We start from the raw sequence: 19677 nt of genomic DNA, 5'->3' as shown, positions 1-19677 counted from the left end.
AAAAATAAAAGCTTTACCTTCACTAGCCTTTTTACTCTGTCCTCATTATTTTTACAATGTGCACAAGACCATTTTAGAGCCTATAACATTTTGCTATAATCCATTATTTCATCAGTTCCAAAAATGTATGTTTCTTTCAACCCTGTAGTCTATAGGAACACTTTTAAGGTACTCTTAATCATAACACATTCCTGCTAACCAAACTATGTAAATTTAAAATATAATAAAAAGACAAATGCAACTATTATTTAGTAGACCATCAGCCATGCTTCAGATCATATATAACATTCTTACATCTTTCCTTAAGAAGCCATCCTTTGTTATGCTGCAAGTGTTTCATGAACCACAACAATGTCTATTCTTCCTAATACAGTGTTCTAGTCGAGACTAATTTTTATTTTTTACTTGTTTCTCTGTACAGAGGATTTCCCATAAAGTAATTCCTCTAAGACTTATAGTTATACTTATTTCCAACCTGAAAAGCAGGAGAGATCAAGAACAGAGCTAACTTATCAGTACACCAGATCTCTCCTATATGCAGGACTAAACTTTCCTATGCTTTTATAAAAAAGTATGTGAATGAGCATATTAATCATCTACTGGAAATATATGGGTCATCTTGTTTGTCACACTTGAAGGCAAAGAAATGGATGATAACAAAACTTTTCTTATCGTCAAACTGTGGATGTTGGCAACTTAGAGAAGAGGAAGAGTTGAGTATTCATCATCTCACACTGCCATACCTGTGAGACCTCTGATACTCTCTCTAGAAGACTTTGGAACTAATTCAAACATTATACATAAACTGATTTTATCACTACATTTAGAGACATACTATACAAAAGGACAAATCTTCTCATAGTGCAAATATTTTATTTATTTGATTATTTTATTTCTGTAGCTTGGTGCTACAGAGTCAGAGTGATAGCCTACAGGTCCTTAAGCAGTCAGCACTAAGAACATGCATTTACATGGCCATCAACCTATAAGTGGTTATCACAGTAGAATCTACTTCATCAGTTCAAATCATCAGCCCAATAAATATAAGAACTTTTTAATCAGCAAAAAAGAAGGGAAAGTAGACTGAGTTGCTCATCTAAATATTGTTGTGTCCTTTTCCAGATAGAATGTGTAGGCAGTTTAGTTGATCAGAATATGACCAATTACAGGACACCTGGCTAGTGCAGTCAGTAGAGCATGGGACTCTTGATCTCCGGGCTGTGAGTTTGAGCCCCACATTGGGCGTAGAGATTACTTAAAAATAAAATCCTTAAAAAAAGGCGGGGGGGGGGGGGATGATGACTGATTGCAGTTTTTCATGCTTTTTTAATCCAAAATTCTGTTGGATTTTTTTTCATTTTATGTTATTAATGCTAAATATAGTTGTAGTATTATTCCTTCAATTTGTATATAAAATAGGAAAGTTAAGAACCAGATATCACAGAAAAAAATCTTCCATCTAGGATTAATCTAGGAAGAGGAATCTCAATGTACCAACCAGTTTTCAGGGGGAGAGCAAAATGAGTTTGATAGGTAGTAAAGAGGTAGGTGTGGTTGGGCAAATGAAGCAGAGAGACATAATTTACATTTGTCGAAAGAAAACAATACTACAGGTGATAATTTTAAAACTGAATTAGATATTGTAGTTCATTTTAAGGTATGGAGATTAGAGTTTAGACATTATGGTATTTACTAATGATCACATCACAAGCAACCACTTTTCTGATTCTGTTAAAGCCCTTGTTCATTCTACCATATCAGTGTTTGCTTGTTGTTTTTTTTTTTTTTTTTTTTTTTATTTTGTTTGTTTGCTTGGTTTTTAATTCCAAGTTGCAACCCATTGGTGGGTAAGCAAATCAGCTATGTGTATCATTACCAGCATATTTTTGTTAAGTTAAATAAAAAAAAATAAGTTCAAATACAAAATGTCAAAATTCATTGCACACAGTAAAAATTAAGAGCTGGAAGGACCTGCCAGGTCCTTATTTTCCGATGCCAGATTCCTACTTGGTGGAGGTTGGATGTGGTTATCCAAGCAAAACAAGTGTAGATATTGAATATTTACTATATGCATGACATTATGGTGGTGCTTGGAGTAAAAAAACACATATGATTAAAGTTTCTGCTTCCAAGGAGGTTATAGTCTAGAGGAAAAACAGGCAATGAAAAACAACAGCAACCTAGATATACAAAGGAAACCACAATAACACAAAACAGGACCCTTGACCACCATGTTTATTCTGGAAAGCCTTCCTAGGATAGGTGTTTCCTATCTTGAGTCCAGAAACATAAGTAAAGGATTTAGGAAATATAAAGAGTTGTTGCTGACTATGGAAAACATCATATGCCAAAATATCACCTTCCCTGTGAAACAGTAGTTCTAAGTTATTTAGGTAAAAGTATGAGGCAAGGAGTCTCTGAAGTTGAGACTAACAAGCTTGCTGGGGGAGCTTTATTTGCCATAAGAAACCTGGATTTTTATCCTAAAGGCTATAATGAGGCAATGAAGGACTTTAAGCATGGCAATGATAAAATCCAATTTATATATTTTTTCAAAAATCACTCAGACGACTGTGTAGCTCAATGTTTTAGGATGCCCAAACGTGAGGTAAAAGGTTGTTGTCTGAACTAGAGGTGATGAGAGACTGAACTAAATTTAAATTGGTGGTGGCAACAAAGCAAAGGGGACAGCTTCAAAAAAAAAAAAAAAAAAAAAACAAAAGCAAACAAACCAAAAACACTAATATGTCAGGGACTGTGATAATGGACTGGTTGTGAGGAGTAAGAATAAGGGAAACCTGTCTTGGGAGTAGGAATGATATAGGAACTATCAAATGTGTTTGATCAAGAATGTGAAGACCACTGGGTTTCAGGGGAGAGGAGATGATTGGTTCAGCTTGGTCAAATATATAAAGGTTTGGAATTTGAGAGCCAAGTGGGACATGGAGTTTACAATTAAAACCACTGAAATCAGGCAGCTGGGGTGGCTCAGCGGTTTAGTGCCGCCTTCAGCCCAGGGCCTGATCCTGGAGACCCGGGATCGAGTCCCATGTCAGGCTCCCTGCATGGAGCCTGCTTCTCCCTCTGCCTTTGTCTCTGCCTCTCTTTCTCCCTCTCTCTCTCTCTCTCTCTATCTCTGTGTCTCTCATGAATAAATAAATAAAATCTTTAAAAAAAAAAAAAAAAAGAAACACTGAAATCACCCAAGAAAAAGTGAGACTATCTAAGAAGAACAACAGTCCAAAGTCAGAGCCCATCAGGGATACCAAGAAGGAAGTCAAGCAGGAAGAGAACAATAGAGAGTAGTGTGCTCTAGAAGTCAAGGAACACTCGTTCAACATTTTTCAAAGTGATATTTCTAGGAACACAGGTGTTTTGAAATATGTTAACAAAGGAGAAAAAGTATAACTAAGTGTGTTTGGAAAATTTTGGGTTTAAATATAAATGTTACACAGGTTTGTTTTTTTTTTTAATTGATGGATAGAGTTTTCCAAGCTTTTAACATATTAATTCATATATATTCCCCTACCACTTTGGCCTAAGTAGAGGATGAGACTGAGGCCAAAAGGAGTGAATAGGAGTGAGGAAGAGGTAGAAACTGATACCTAGAAGCTCAACGAAGGAAGGAAAAGGACAAAGAGAAGACAGTAGCTAAAGGAGGCAGCAAGATGGGTAGGACCAAATCCCAGGTAGAGTGATTAACTGGTTTGAACAGAATGAAAGATGGATTTTCTGAAATTGGAGAAAAAGAGGTAGTGACTAGTGCAGAGATGGAAAGGTCTTTAGGGCACCCCCGGTGGTGCAGCAGTTTAGCGCCGCCTGCAGCCCGGGATCTGATCCTGAAGACCCAGGATCGAATCCCGCGTCAGGCTCCCTGCATGGAGCCCGCTTCTCCCTCTGCCTGAGTCTCTGCCTCTCAGTCTCTCTCTCTCTCTGAATAAATAAATTAAAAAAAAAAAAAAAAAGGAAAGGTCTTTAGATAGAGGAGAGCATCAAGATAAATGACAAATTTTCATTTTTCTCCAAAATACGAATCCTTCATTTATTATACAGTCCAGATGCACAGATGTTGATATGTGAATTTTCTAGGAAGGAGCTATATATTTAACTGTCTTCTCAGCAAGATGTGTGACCACCAGAAGGGATAAACACCGCTGCCCCACACACTGTAATAACTGAGCTTTAATATTTGATTCCTTAAACATTCCTGAAACAGCTCACATTGGCAGCTGGGTGTTTTCAGTTCATCTCACACAGGCCCCTGCTTTACACATCTTAATCACTGGCCGGTCCTACTTACTCCTGTTCACGTGCTGCATCTGTGTGTTTGTGCAGACTCAACTGCCCTGCTCACAGTGCTCTTCCCTTGCATATCCACCTGTACACATACTACCCATCCACTATGGCTCACTTCAAATGTTGCTGCTGTCATCCTGTCCCAACTACACCTACTCCCAAGAAAGACTGGATGGGAATCATCACAGTTCAGTGAATGTCGATGAATATTTTTCTGCCCCTCTCTTGTTGGGAGGCAGTGTACATAAGTTAAATGCCCTGACTTTGAAGTCAGATAATCACATCTGAATCTTGTCTCTACCGTTTACTAGTTGTATGACCTTCCCTAAATTACTTCAGCACTTAGTCGCATTTCCCATCTGTAAAATGGACCCAAATAGCAGTATCTCTCTCGTAGGTTTGTTGTTATGAGGAATAAATGAGATCAATTCATATAAAGTGCTTTAATAATCCTTAGCTACCTTTCCTCCCTTATGTCCTCTCCATTCCTATATGTTTCTTATCTTTACTATGTCCTATAAGCTCTTGAGTAAAATTCATGTCTCATACTTTACTATATGCTCTTAGTACCAAACCAAAAACAGTGAATATTTTTTGTTGACTACATGAATGAATGAATGAATGAATGAATGAATCCTGAGTTAAATATAGTGCTCTAAGCATTTAATTTACAAAGAGGGAACAAATTGGTAGGAAAAATATGGCAGTTATAAAATTATGCCATTTAAAAAATAATAGTATGCATGTGACCTAGCTAGAATGACCAATTACATTATAACTCGTGTTGGTTTTCAGCATTTTTATTTATATTTTCTCCAAAATGCACTGTCTTTCATGTTTTTAAAGAACAATTTGAAATCAATTCCAGAAAAATGTAAAGGGTGTGATCTCTTCATGTAAGTGGCCTTTATACTATGACATGCAAATGGGACAATGGTGTATATCTTTTTCTCTATGCAATCCCATAAAGACAGATTGCAGGGGCTTCCTGTGTGGCTCAGTGGTTTGGCGCCTGCCTTTGGCCCATGGTGTGATCCTGGAGTCCCGGGATCGAATCCCACATCAGGCTCCCTGCATGGAGCCTGCTTCTCCCTCTGCCTGTGTCTCATGAATAAATAAATAAAATCTTAAAAAAAAAAAAAAGAAAAGACAGATTGCATAGTATGTGACAGATACTGTGTTAGATAAGAAGATAATGCCCTTTTCTGTAAGTAGCTATGCCAAATGGTAGAAACAGACTTCTATACACATATATTTAATAAATTATAAGGCTACAGTAAAGATGCACCCAGGAAACTATAGGAATAAGAAAGACAAAGCATTTACTCCAGCCAAGGGATACAAAGACTTGGTTCTCCTAGTCCCATAGATTTAAATCATCTCCTCTGATTTATTCACTCATCTAGTCTAGCAGGAATTTACTCTTCTCAATCATTAAATGATATCCTAGTGCCATAAAAGAGTCACTACCCTTCCAGAAAGTGAAAAATGTATTCCATATGTTGAACTAAATGTGATATAAGTAGAAACACAAATCTCATCTGGATCACCTATTGAATCAAAAGGCAGAACAAATTATCATAATGGACATTAAAACTATCACTTTTTAAGTATATTTTTGTGCTAAAAAACCTGTTTTATTTTACTTAGACCATATATGCTGTATATGCTTTTTTTCCTGTGAAATCATTGTCTTCGTGGAAAATACACTAGTTTTTGTTGATTTATTTTTAACATAGGATTATCTGCTCTACAGTAAATTGGAAAACTCAAGTGGCAGGTTAAAACTAGAGCCTATCAGATTATCTCTTGTACTTTTAAAACTTATTTATTATAAACACATTAAATAAGATGAGATGTTAGATAATAGTAGTGCAAAAATAAGTGTTCTGCCATGATGAACAAATATTTTGTTAAAATTCAGTCTTCATTTGTGCTTGTGTAGAGAAGGCTCTATTCCTTCTGTTTCTGTTTCAGACTCTGTTGAGTTTTACCAGAAGTAGATTTACTCAGCTCTGAAAACACTGATGTGGTTCTTAAACATATGTCTCATTTTGTACAGTAATAATCTAAGGAAATCAGTGCACTATGGGGATGAGTGGTTATTGTCCATCTCAGTCTAAAGATAGATCATGAGCTTTGTATAAAATTTGGGTTTGTAACAGATTGTGTGTTAGGGAGTGAGGGAATAATGCTGGAAGTTAAATTCATAATTCTTGAGATACGTATTCTGTTAGTGGTTCATGTTGTATTTTTTGACTCAAGCATAAACAGCATAAACTCAAGCATAAACTACTTTCATTCAAGTTTTTGAAAACTTCAAAGGATTATTATTTTGGTGGTATATTTGGACCACTATCAATATTTTCTGTACATGAAAGAGTCATTGTCTAGAGATTTTGTTACTATACTTTCTTTTTTCTTGGGGCATTTCAAATGCCTGAAACCCAGGGAACTATTCTGGATAATAGAAATCTCAGATCTTCTGCAGCATTTCCACCAATTCCCTCTCCCCCAGGCAAACACACAAACACCTCCATTTTTTTCATGCCAAAAGTTTCCCTAAGATTTCAAAACAGGTTTCAACTTTCTTATATTCTTCATTAGTTTAAGTTGTTTTGAAATTAAAGCATGTTATTCTTTTAATTCTATGGGACAAATGTTTATTTTTTAACTATTTATTTATTTATTTATTTATTTATTTATTTATTTATTTGCGAGAGAGCAGGAGCAAGAGCAAGAGCACAGGCAAGGGAAGGATCAGAGGGAGAGGGAGAAGCATGTTCCCTGCTCAGTGGGGCTCCATCCCAGGACCCTGGGATCATGACCTGAGCCAAAGACAGATGCTTAGTGGACTGAGCCACCCAGGCCCCCCAAAATGTTTTCTTTAAATTGATATTGCCATACTTAAAAATAATAGACATCCATCCAATGCAGGCAAATATTTTACATATGTTCAGTCACTCGTGCTATGAGTCATTTTCCTACAAATTGTATCAGAGTATAGAAATAATTTTAAGAATGATTTCTTTTTTATGTTTTTGTTTAAAAATTTTTTTGGAATGATATCCTTTTGGACTAAATACAAAGAATTTCAGATTAGTTCTATTTCTTTGAAACAATGTCAGGATTTTAAGTTGAATAATTTTATAAAAAGTAATCAGTGTTTCTTATCCCCAAATAATTGTCTTTTATCACATTAAAGTGTTCCTAAAGCAAATTGAACATGTGGTTTCAAAGTAATTGAGGTTGAAGAAAATCTGTATAGTTAATAAAACTCTTATTCCTACTAAACTAAGCTTAGAAAGCATTTAAGTAATTCTATAATACATTGTACATGTACACCACATACAAGTTTGGCCAACTGAAATTCATCAAATAATTATATAATGCCAATTTTAATTAAACTTCAACTCTTTCTCCATGTATTTTCTTTGTTGAACTTTATATTGAAACTCAGAATCTTAGCCTTATTTGAAAATTTAATTGCTATAATCTCCTGTTAATACCTAGAATCTATTGACACCCCCCCAAAAATGACTAATTTCTGTATGTGAGAAAAAGAAAAGCAGTCCTTGACCTCTGGAAACTTGCCTGACCCTTAAAAGGAAGCTCTGTATTGTCAGGAGCTAGCCTGAAGTTCACAGCTAGGCCCTGGTGTTCCCTTGGTCATAAAGAACCTCACAGAATACCAGAATCAAGCAGGGTCTCAGGATGATGTGAGGCAAAAAAACAGCTTCATAATTTAGTGGAAGCATAAACAAAAGCAAGGTCGTCCTGCATACCACCTAAATACCAAACATCCCCTCTTTCCCCCCATGAGGGACTACTGCTTCTATGCTAATTACAGCTTTAGCCTAGATCTGGTCCTCCTTCCCTCTAAATAAGATTTATTAAGACCCATAATCACAGAATTATCCCTGCTTCCTGACAGAGCCCAATCCAGAGCAAAGTCGTATGCCTTGAACCCTTCCCAGAATCACTTAGCCAAAGCCCAGATCCTACAGAAGTCCTTCTTGACACTCTTACTAGGTTGCCGGTGTCTCTGTCATTGCAATGAGCAGTAAACCCAGCTTCTTCAGCTACAGATGTGTTTCTGGTGGTCTTTGACAGGAGAGTATCCTTACCCCCCAAAACTGTGAATATTGAACTAGTAGTTAGGTAAAAATGTTGTTAAAGAACCTTGTAAACTGTAAAGCTCTATTAAAAAGTTGATATATTAGTAAGACTTCCAGACTTGGAATTTTGTTTTCAGTAGAATCATCCAAACCCACAAGTATTTTTTAACATTCTACTTTTAAAATATATCTGATGAATAGTTCCCTTTTTCAAATATATAACATATGTGTTTTCGACTCTAGGTTTACCATCTCAACTGATTAAAGATGCTGGTACCCTAAAGAGTTCATTCACTTGAAGATTCTTTCCCTTATGCTTGGGTGATCTTTGTTCTAGTTCAGATTTTAAATTAGCATTTAAATTAATGTCAAGTAATATCCCTGTCCTTTCAAAAATAGTAAGGGATCAATATTTCTGAAACATTATGTTGCCAATTCTAGGAGTAAATAAAGCTTATTGTTCCTTTAATTACCACTTTGCACCGTGGAATGTTAAAGACTATTGTCTGCATCAACACAGGGAAGGAGGTTTTGTCCCATCCATTTATTTAAGTGGCCTTCAGTAGCCATCACTTTACTTCAGTCTGTGCTGAGAACATTATTATAATGTATCCTTTTATTCACTACCTTGCTCGGGTAGTGGTTGAAATAGATATACCTACGTTCAGTCGGGAACTCACTACATCAAGCAGAATTGGGAGGTTAAATTTGTACCCAGTTATCTTCTAGAAGCGAATCTGCTAGATCGCTGTCTCTCAAGCCTCAGAGATGACTCTGCCCTTTTTCAGCTATTTTTATTGGGAAAGGGATCCCAGGCTTTCAATTAACAAGACCTTCCATGGGAGATCTGCTGGTTTGTGACGGTGCCTTATGTAAACATTTTAATATTAGATCCCTAAAATCCAGAGGCTCCCCCAAAGGGGATTAAAACATAATCCCCTCTCTCTATTGCTGTAGTGGATTAACTCCGTCTTCTCTCTGCGGCTGGTTTCCTCCCTGAAGGCCACAACAAAAAGACTCGGTGCTCCTTAAACATGCTATGGAATTGGAAGTTGTAATTGGAGATTTCCAAAGGACAGGGGTAAAAATGACTCACGATGAAGGCTGAACATTGCATGGCCCGACTTTCTTAGAGGAGGACCAGTTCGAAGCCCTCTTAAAACCCCCAGGAAATCTCAATTCAGTAGAGTAAGGTGGGAGTACACGCAGAGGGAAGCGCAGCCTCCTTTCAAAACGCAGAGAATTAGGTGGAGGCGATGCGTGTGCACTTAATGCGTTCGTGCATTTCAGTAAAGCAGTGTGTATGGTTTCGGTCATGTGTTTCGTGGGGTTTTTTGCCCATTTCGCCCCCAATTTAATTGGATGTGTTGAATCACTCTTGAAGAGAGAGGAGTAGTTCGCCATCTTCAGTGTTCTTGACCATTCTTCGTCTCCCGATGCCAGAAGCTTCTATCAGACCAGAAACCAGCGGCCGCCCGTGGGCGGAACGACGCCCTCTGAGGCTTCAGCGAGGCCCGACGACGCCGTTCTCGGGGTCGGACCCGGCGCCTTCCTCCTCCCTTGCCCCGGCCGAGAGCAAACCCCGAGGTCTCCAGGAGGGAAACAGAAGCGGCGTCCGGGGGAGCGTCCCGGCGGCGGAAGGGTTAAGGGAGCGGCTCGAACCGGCCGAGCGCCGGGGGCCTCGGAGGAGGGCGCGGAGGCCCAGGCCCAGGCCCAGGCCGCGGCCGGAGGCGGGCGGGGGGCGGGGGGCGGGAGGGAGGCGCCGCGCGGCGCGCACAGACCCTCCAATAAACACAAAGGAGGGCCTGGGGAATAGAAACCCAAATCCACTTGTAATCGTACAAGAGATTCGGGCATAATTACTTGAGCGACCTAGATTAAGATTGATGAGCCCTTAAAGTGGCGCTTCAGATCGACCGCCTCGCCCTTTGGAAAGAAAACCCTCGTGCGGGCGAGACGCGCCCGGTGCCGCCGCGGAGACCCCGGGCCCGAGTCCGCGCCCCGCCCCCCGCCCCCCGCCCCCCCCACCGGCCGGCGCGGGCCCCGGGGGCGCGGAGCGGGGACCCCTGTAAGAGAAAGGGCTCGGCGCGGCCCGACCCGGCGGTCAGCGGCGCGGGGAAGGCCGACGCCGACGCCGTTTGCTCCCCGCCCGCCCCGTGAGGCGCGACAGGAGCGGCCGTGGCTGCGCGTGCCTCCCGCGGCGGCAAGGCCGGGCCTGGTGCCTGGCGCAGGACCGCGGCGGCGGCGGCGGCGGCGGCGGGGGCGGGGGCGGGGGCGGCGGCTGCTCCCCCGAAACCTGAGCGGCTCCGCAGCCCCCGCGCGCCCGGCCGGGCCCGGCCTGCTGGCGGCGGCCGTGGCGGTGGCGGTGGCGGTGGCGGTGGCGGTGCGAGCCGGTGCGAGCCGGTGTCGCCGCCCGGAGCCGCGCCAGGGGCCTGAGCCCGAGCGGCCGCGACGGACCCGCCTTTTAATCGCCCTTTATGCTGCGGCTGCGGGGACCCCGGGGACTCCCTGACCTCTGGGCGGGGCGGAGTCGGAGGGGAGCTCGGTGCGCCCCGCTACCGCACAGAGAAGGAAAGAAAACTGAGAAAGAAAAGGAATAAATTCCTGATTTCCCTGTCTGTACTGTACAGAATAGCAAAGAACGCCCCCGCTTCGGGGACCCTAAAAGGGCCAGTTAAGCGATCCCCTTTGAGCTGATGTGATTTTAATGCGGGATTTTCGACATTAGCTCAAATCGAGGGAATCCGAAGTAAGCACCTCAGGACGCACACTTTCTAAAGATCTTTTACCGAAGATTAGTCTCTCTAGTTTCAAAAGTTGAGAGATGGTACTTTTCGGACGCTTTCCTGAGAGCCGTCTTGTTCAAGCGTCTACCAATTTCGTCACGTTTGACGGATTCGCGGTGAAAACAATCACTGCTACGATTTCTGTTCTTTTCTACCTAAGACACGTCTTTAATATCCTCGTGTGCGTGGCTGCGGCGTGTATCGGCCTGACGCAAAGCGCAGACCCGTTAGCACCGCGCAATTCACGGGTTCGGACCCCCACGCGTCGGGTCGCGCCCGCCGCCCGCCGCCCGCGCCCGCCGCCCGCCGCCCGCCGCCCGCCCGCCCGTGGGTCCGCCGCTGCCGAGGCGCTCGGCCCTCCCCGGGAGCCGGTCTCGGGGGCAGTAGGCTCTCCCGGAAGCCGGTGCTGCTCCAAGGGAGAATCGGGGCATTTGCAGGATTTGTAGGCGGGGGTTACAGACCGCCTCGCTGAGGGTCACTCATCGGGTATTCTGACCTCTCGGGGCCTCTACTGTCGCTACAAGACAAGGTGCCGGAGCTCAGCCGACCCTCCCTCCCGCGAAGGAAGCCGGCCGCAGTCCACGGGCTCCACTTCGTAGCGCGTCTGTAAAAATAAAGACCTGCGGCGCCTTTGGGGAGGGAGCGGGAGAGGGCCACAGGGACTGAGCCTGACTCCGGTGCCCTTGCCTTCCAGGCCCAGTGGTTCTCAGTACCCCAGCCCAGCTCATCGCTCCTGTGGTGGTGGCCAAGGGGACTCTCTCCATCACCACGACAGAAATCTACTTCGAGGTAGATGAGGATGATCCTGCCTTCAAGAAGATCGACACGAAAGTGAGTTAGAGTAATTCATATACAGTACTAGTGGCTTTTGTGGCAGGAAGTGGTTTTCAATTTTGCCTGGTTTTAAATGACAGCGGGGGAGGGGAGCACATTTCCATTTTTGTCATAGGAAATGAAATGAATGAAATGACACATGCCCTACCTTGCGGGGCCGAGGAAATATATTAATGATTCTAAGTCCTGTGTTACCAGAGCGTGCACATTTTAACAGTCTCTCCCTGAGTGCCTCTGTGTGCACTTGAGTAGATTTGGTAGGTAAGCCAATTGTTCCAAAGTCTCTGGAGTGCAGCATCCCAGGCTCCCTGGGAAGACTGGGAGGGGTCTTCTGAAATATCTTAAGATGACTTTCAGTTTCCAAAAGTGTACATTGCAATGTGAATTACCATTCATTGAAAAGTTGTAAGGAAACTGGGGTGGGGGCATTTTAAATATAAATTCGTCTCTGTTATGACATGCGTTTTCTCATCTCCTGAAGTAAGAATGAGTTTTACATGTGCATTCAAGAGTAAGAGAAATTGATCCTCTGAGAAGCATTGATTTAAAATGTACATAGGTAGTATATACTAGCAATCAGATGTTTTGTGTTCTTCTGTGGGTATAATGCCAGAAAAATACAAATTTGGACAATTCGAAATACACAAATATTTATTTGTTTATGATATCTTACTGTGTAGATTCTTAAGATCTGGTATTAGGACAGCGCAACACCACCTCTGCACTTTCTTTCAAAATCGGTCTGGTTGTTGTTTTAACTTTTATGTCACTGTGCAGTTTGTAAACTTTTTTCCTGAGGTTAAGAATCCAGTGCCATGCTAGACGTTCAAGCATCAGTTTACAAAGATCTTTCTTTGCAGTATTGCTCAGAAGCAATTATTCGAAAACAGTCAAAGACAAATGCGCCCACAGATCCAGAACTTTATTATTTAGGTGTAATTTTTATATAAAGTATTATAAAACACTATTTGTAGAAGAAGAACTGAAATTCTAAAATCTATCCCCGCCTGAATTAACTATCTACCTTAAGGCCTATAGGTGATTAGCACTTTCAGCACTTGTTGACTATTAAAATGCTTGGAAGGACAGTCATAGGACTTCTTGCACTTCTTGCTCCCAAAGGATGCAGTGTTTAAAATGAATCTGAATGTAGTGTATTTGCTTTTTAAATAATTGAAAGTTTGTCTTGATGCTTTTATCATTAGCTTGCCCTGTGAAGTAAAAAGAAATTTCAGATTTCTGATGAACTTACTCAGCTGAGGGAACACTTACTGCATTAAATAAGATTTGACATAGAATGGTCAGAAATAATCTTTATTTGATCAGCATAGTTACACAAACTTTGAAACTTCCACTATGACTGTAAGTTCACTTTCTCTCAGTCTTTACCTTCATGACATATTTTTGCCTTATGTTATCAGAAATGCTACAGAACTACTAATCCAGCAGAGTAAGCTTTCAAGGGTAGATTTAAATGTGTCTGTTGTCAAAAGAAAGAGTCTCATAAGTAGACCATTATCTTCTGTAGCTGTACAAAGAGTTTTCTGCAGTATGGTGGGGTTTTGTTTTTAATAATTTCATTAGCACACTCCTCAAAATGTTTAAAATACTCAAGTGGGTTCGGAGCATTCCATCTTTTGATAGGAAAACAATTTAAAGTGAGACACGACAACTTATATTTTACTTCATTTATTAGCTTCTAATTAAATAAAAACCAGCAACAGAAATTAAAATCTAAATCACAAAAGTAGTTATCCAGTGTATTTCAAGTGCATTTTTCAAATATATAATTCAGGTATTCAAGCGTTATTATATAAGCTGAATTCAGATTTCTTTGAATATATTTAAATAACATTTCAAGTATATTTATGGAATGTTAGAAATAGAACAAGCATTATATTCGAAACAAAATGTAAACTTTTTAAAGTTCAGACACTTTCAAAGACAGGTAAAAGTACCAGGAGGAAAGCTACCTTTAAATGGTATATCTTTGTTAGTGGAAAACGTCTGGAAGTATCCAAAAAACGGCAATTTAACTTCTGTTCACCAAATCACAAAACACCAACATCCACACTTTCAAAGACAATGTGAGATCACAATATTTGTTACAGATCAAAATATACATTACACATTCCTTCAGATGGTATATCCAAATCGTGTTTACTCACAGACAGATGCACCTAAATCACCAGGATTGCTATAATCCATTGATACTCAGGCAGAGTGTTCGCTGTGGTCTTGCATTACAGCCGGGTTGTTTTCCGGATATTACGGTGTACTTTTCAAGGGAGATATGAAATCCGTCGCAAAGAAGTCTTGTAATACTTGTGGGTTTGGGGTGGTTTTTTGTTTTGTTTTTGTTTTTTTTTTCTCCATCCTCTTTCCCTACTTCTTTCTCTCCCCCCTTGGAGGGGTGGGTGAGATGATGCCTAAACATTGTACTGTTACTCCTTTTTAAGGAAGACGTTGTTTGCACTGACAAGTGGAATAGTAGATAGGAATCCAACAGGAAGTGTACACTGAATTAGGTCTTTGAGAGGAGTGATCACATTTCGGCTTTTGATTAAATCATCCTCTAAAGTTTTTCCAAACTTTTCGGGTTGGTCAGGATCTCTCTTGCCAGTCGCCACGTTTGTTTGGCAGCATTCTCCAGAGCCGAATGAGGTTTGCCTTGAAACAGATCTAGGTTCGGTAGGAAGTAGTGAGGACACCGCCGGCACTGCAGGCAGGAGATAAGTTGCAGCAAAATCCCGTTAAGCCGATCACCCAGGCAAGACTCGTCCCAGTCCGACTCCCGGGGGTGCTTTTCACACTCGTAGGAAACCAGAGTCTTCATGTGGTAATTGTTCAGGGGCTGGCCTGGCAGTTCAAGGTGGCGATCCCTTAAGGTTTTGAGGATGGAGAGGCATTTCTTCCGGCAGCCCCCCATCTGCAGTCTGTTCTCTGCTTCGGCGAACTGCAGCACCCAGGCGTCGCTCTCGGCCGAGCTCTGTTTGCCGGCCAGGGAGTGGCACTCCTTGGACAAGAGATTGAACCCTTCTGCCTTGACCTCTGCCACCCGGTTGGGTCCCGGCCAGGGGATGTGGGGGAGAGGCCAGTGGGCAGCACTCCTCGGCCAGATCCCCGTACATTTAAAAGCCGGGGTGATCTGCACCACGTACCTATCTCGGATTCGCAGTTTCACTTCGCTGGTGTCCGCCACCATCTTTACCACATCCCTGTAGCTACATTTGTCTACGGCTTGAGCCACCAGCGTCTGAAACCTGGACCGGATTTTGCGCGCCGAGAGGTAGCCGGAGGCGGTAATGAATTCCACCCAGAGGGACATGCTCCTCTTGCGCCCGTCGCTCAGCTTCAGCACGGCACAGCCGGGCAGCGAGCCGTCGTCCACAAAGTTGAACACCCCCATTTGGTTCAGGTAAAGCACCACCTCAAATTCGGTGGGGGAGATGACCTCGAGGCCCTCGTAGCGATTGTCCATCTCGTTGAGGGAGCTGATGAACCGGGGCTCCTGCACTTCCACTTCTTTAAGCACGTCGGAAACTACTTTGCAGACTTCCCGGATAGTTTTCGCAATGGCAGCTTTCCTGGCTTGGCATTTTTCATTGTAGTATTTATTCAGATGGTACACCAGCTTGGCCTGGGCCGCGATCATGTTGGGGCAGAGATCCGGATTGTACACCGGAGTCTCGCAGTAAGCTGTGGGATCCAATGCGGCTGCTAGAGCTGGAGCCAACTTCGGTGGAGAAACGGGCCGCCGCGCTCAGAGATGTAGGGAAAGGCTCTCCGACGTGTGGCAGCGCTGGGCTCCCAGCCGCCGCGCTCCCCTTCCTTGTATCTTTGAGCCCAGACGGTCTTAAAGTGAAAGATCGTCCTCCCCCCTCTCTCGCTCTTTCTTCCTCTTTTAAAGAATCCTTGTGTGAGAGAAACGCTGGGAGAGATCACCTTCTCAGTAATGAAAACAAAAGTTGCGCTGAGACCCAGCAAAGCTCTTCCAGTAGTCAAAATAATCAACCCTTTCCGTATTTATTTACGCTTTCCCGTAATCATTGTGTATGCTGGACTGTTAATCAGATGGAGGAAAAGTGTGCTGAGTGTGTCGGGGGTGAGTGTGCGTGTGTATATGTCAGAAGCTGCTGCTGTTGGTTTGTCTAAGAGCCCAGATGCACTCGTGTGGAAATTATAAAGGCAGGGCCAGGCAGGCTGGCGGCCAATCGCCACTGGGCTCGTCACGACAGCCTCCTTCAGCTCCAGCCCGGCTAATTAATCCCCCCTCGTGGATGTAGGCACACAAACTAAAGGTAGGAGGCTGCTGCCGGCAGAAAACCACCCAGGCCACCTAGACAGTTTTGGAAATCAAGAGGAATCTCTCAGCTTTGGTATTAATTGAAGCATATTGACGTTTTGAAAAGACTTGGCAAAGCGGTTCTCTTCTGTGTTGAAAACCCTGCTTGTCTTTTGACCGCGGAAATGCAAATACAGGTGTATTAATGGTCATCCATCAATTAGTGAACTAGATGGGGTCTTCTAAGACAAAAGGCAGTAACTTGCGTTTAGAGGAAGATAATTAATGTCTGTTAATCCTTGAGGTCTTTTTAAACGCAGGTTGAAAGTTTGCTCTTTCATGTATCTGCAAGTTGGCTTTAGGTGGACCGGTGCCTGTGTAATTTGGGGGATGTTTGTATATGTTAGCATGGGTTTGGATTTTTTTTTCTTTTTTACATTACGCCGTGTTTTATCTCTTTTTCCTCCCCCTCATTTGCAGTTGTTGAAAGGAATCTGGAAATTATTGCTTTGTTAGATGTTGTCTACTCCAGTTTAAGTTAGGATGTTTAAAAAATGTTTAGTGTTACTCCCCCCTCTCCCCAACTGCAGCCCTCTTTGTACTTTGATAGTTTTGCCCAACATAATCAGGACAGTAAGTTTTGTACCCATTGTAGAAATATTTTAAAAATAACTTATCTTTGTGATGGAGAGATGATTACAATATGAGTTCATAGTGAGCTGTATTTTCATATGTGAAATCAAGGCAAGATCCTAGAGATGAGACCTACTGGCAGATAACTGTTCTGAAAATGTTCAGGTTTAGGGTTTCTGGCTTGCTTATTGATGTATGATTAAGGATATACCTCTTTCTCAAGTATCCTTAGTGGTGACCTGACAGTAGACTTTCAATCGTATATGATTTCATGTGATTTGGTTGAGGGAAAAATCAGGTAAGATTTTGAAAGAAAACTAATTTGCAGTCATCCAGGCTTTTTAAATTTAAGTATCATTTTGGAAGACTTTGAAAGAAATCAACATTTCTACATTTTGGAACCTTGAAACGGGAGGGGGAAATGGATTTCCATAGAACATGTTTTTGGTTTGGGTTTCCCGCCCCCCCCCCCCCCCCCCCCCCGTGATACCAATTGTGTCCTTAATGCACAGGAAAGGAAATAAATACCATTTAGGGATTACGTAGTGGTTTTAAAACCTAGGCAGATTTTTCTTGCCTACCTTAAATTTAGATGCCATGTCTTTAAAATTAAGAGTATTTCCAGCAAAATTTTGTAACTCCTACTAACAGGGTCTGTAGGCATTTTCTTTCGGAGCCACTTTCAACAAGATCTTGTTCAGGGCTCCCACATTTTTTTCTCCAGCTTTCGATTAATTAATTAATTAATTTTGCACAGGTACGAGCATCCCAGAGCCACATATTATTTACTTTCTCCTTATCCAAGAGTGATGGATTCTGATTTAGCTTAAAATAGTACATTAGATTTGGGGCTCAGGGCATCATCTCCTCTATTCCCCAGGAGCCTTCCATTCCCCTAGGAGCAGGGACTGGGAACACCCGAACAAACCCCTCCCCGTTTTGCAGGCTTTGCGGGTGAACGCACTGCTACCTTTTGGCAGCTGGAAGAGGAAGAAGAGGCAAATCCGAGGCGGAGAGCCCGCGCGGCCCAGAAGGCGAAGACGTGCGGGCCCCTGGGGAAAAGCCCTCTCCGGCCCGCACCCGGCGCCCGCCCGCTCTCCCTCGCGCCGCCGCTGCGCGCTCCCGGGCCAGCTTCTTACCCCTCTCCGGCCCCGGGGGGGGGGGGGGGTGCTGGTGGTTGGCTGGTTTTCCCCCCCGTTGTGTGCGCGTTACTCCCTACCGTCCTCGGGGTCCTCGGGGTCCTCAGGGTCCCCCCTGTGCTGCAGGCCCCGGCCCCCGCCCGCCGGCTTCCCGCTCCGCGGCCGCCCGCCCTGCGCCCGGCGCGCCCTCCCTCGGCGTCGGAGCAAAGAGGCTCCGCCAGGCCCTCGGCCCTCGGCCCTCGGCCCTCGGCCGCTGGGGCCCCTGCGGGAAGCCCGGGGCGCGGAGGCCGGGACGGGCGCGAGGGGCGCGGGCGGGCCTCGCCGGGGCTGCGCGCAGGTGGCGCGTCGTCGGGGCTCGCTGTGCGGCTTAATTGGGTTAAGGCGAAGCTAAACACCGGCGCACTCTGTGCAAGCTAATTGGTGTAACCAGGGCCTTTTCACTGACGATTTGCACTTTGAAGAAGAAAAATGGATGGTGAGAAAAGGGCCAAGAAACTCGTGAGTCCTAGAACGTTCCAGGGAAGTGAAGTCCTTCTGTTTCAGGGACACCGGCCCCGCGCTCTGCGGCCGCCTCCGCCGGCGCCCTCGGCGCTGGGAGCTGACAGTGATTTACATAACACAGGATTCCCCGCCCGCTGGACCACGAGGTGACCCGGCGCCCCGGAATACTACCCGAGTGCAAGTGCTCCTTGGTGCTGCAACACAGTGATTTTCTATTACACTGAACACGTGAAATGAATTGCCTTCTGTAGCCGAATCCTTTCGGTGATCTTGGACACCTCTCATTGTGGAAGGGAAGGTTAAACTATTGGAGGACGGTGTTTTTCCGTCCCTTAATTTTTTTTTTTAATTGAAATGACCTATGGAGAGGAATTTAATATATATAGTGTATTTTTATGTAATTCGGCCGTTTTTCATCTGGGCTCCGGAGATAGTTTTGTGATAGTTTCAAATTTCCTTTGAAACATCATTTGACCTATTGAACTGGTTATTTCACAGGATGATGTACTACCTGGAGATAGCTTAACATCAATTTATTTACTTAATTGGGAAGTTATAAAACAACTCCAATGATTCCAGTCTTACTTATATTATTTTCTTACTATAAATATCATCTTGGTACTTGGATAAAAGCTTGTGTGTGTCCCATGCTTTAGGATATAAATGCTTAATTGTTTTCAGTGGTATGCTGTGCAGGCATCTTTGACATGAGCTAATAATAGAATGATAATTGAAGAAAACTGACCTAATCGAAGAAAAAAGCCAAGAATCTCATGATTTAATGATAGTTTGAGCTGCTTACATTTGAATGATATTTGAGATTTTAAGGTCCAACTAACTTGACTTTTTCATTTCATTTACTTAGGTTACTAGGCAACGTTGATTTAAAAATGCACCATTTAGGAAAAGAATCCCAAAAAGTCACAAACACACCATTATCATAAATGTAGTAGCATTAATGAATATAATACTATTAAATGTTGTGATCCTTAACATTTCAAAACATTCAAAATAATAATGGCAAAATAATTTTTTCCTCAAGTACTGTTGCCCAAGTAACTTATTCCCCCTCTTCTGTAAACCTA

The 19677-nt window shown here is 43.1% G+C and overlaps 2 protein-coding genes across 13 annotated transcripts in view; one reads left to right on the top strand and one right to left on the bottom strand.

The window, feature by feature from the left end:
* The window catches only part of NBEA (neurobeachin), a 674173-nt gene that overhangs the window by 459652 nt on the left and 194844 nt on the right, over nucleotides 1–19677 (top strand). For 11 of the 12 annotated variants that reach the window (XM_072795453.1, XM_072795459.1, XM_072795454.1 and 8 more), the window contains one exon: nucleotides 11895–12031. In XM_072795453.1, coding sequence (XP_072651554.1) covers nucleotides 11895–12031 — 137 coding nt within the window. Of the gene's footprint in view, nucleotides 1–11894; nucleotides 12032–17897; nucleotides 18618–19677 lie in introns of those variants that run through there. The other variant, XM_072795463.1, reaches the window with a different exon arrangement.
* On the bottom strand, nucleotides 14390–15841 carry MAB21L1 (mab-21 like 1). Its single transcript, XM_072795464.1, has one exon. The coding sequence runs from the start codon at nucleotides 15687–15689 to the stop codon at nucleotides 14610–14612; it is 1080 nt and encodes a 359-aa protein (XP_072651565.1). The 5' UTR covers nucleotides 15690–15841; the 3' UTR covers nucleotides 14390–14609.

The sequence above is a fragment of the Canis lupus genome, chromosome 24, assembly GCF_048164855.1.
Source record: "Canis lupus baileyi chromosome 24, mCanLup2.hap1, whole genome shotgun sequence".
Classification (NCBI taxonomy): Eukaryota; Metazoa; Chordata; class Mammalia; order Carnivora; family Canidae; genus Canis; species Canis lupus.
Note: the sequence above shows the minus strand (reverse complement) of the source record. Positions and strands in the feature narration are given on the sequence as shown.

Bases quoted from the DNA above. Each gene is read 5' to 3' on its own strand.
- MAB21L1 (XM_072795464.1), bottom strand. From the start codon at position 15,689: ATGATCGCGGCCCAGGCCAAGCTGGTGTACCATCTGAATAAATACTAC.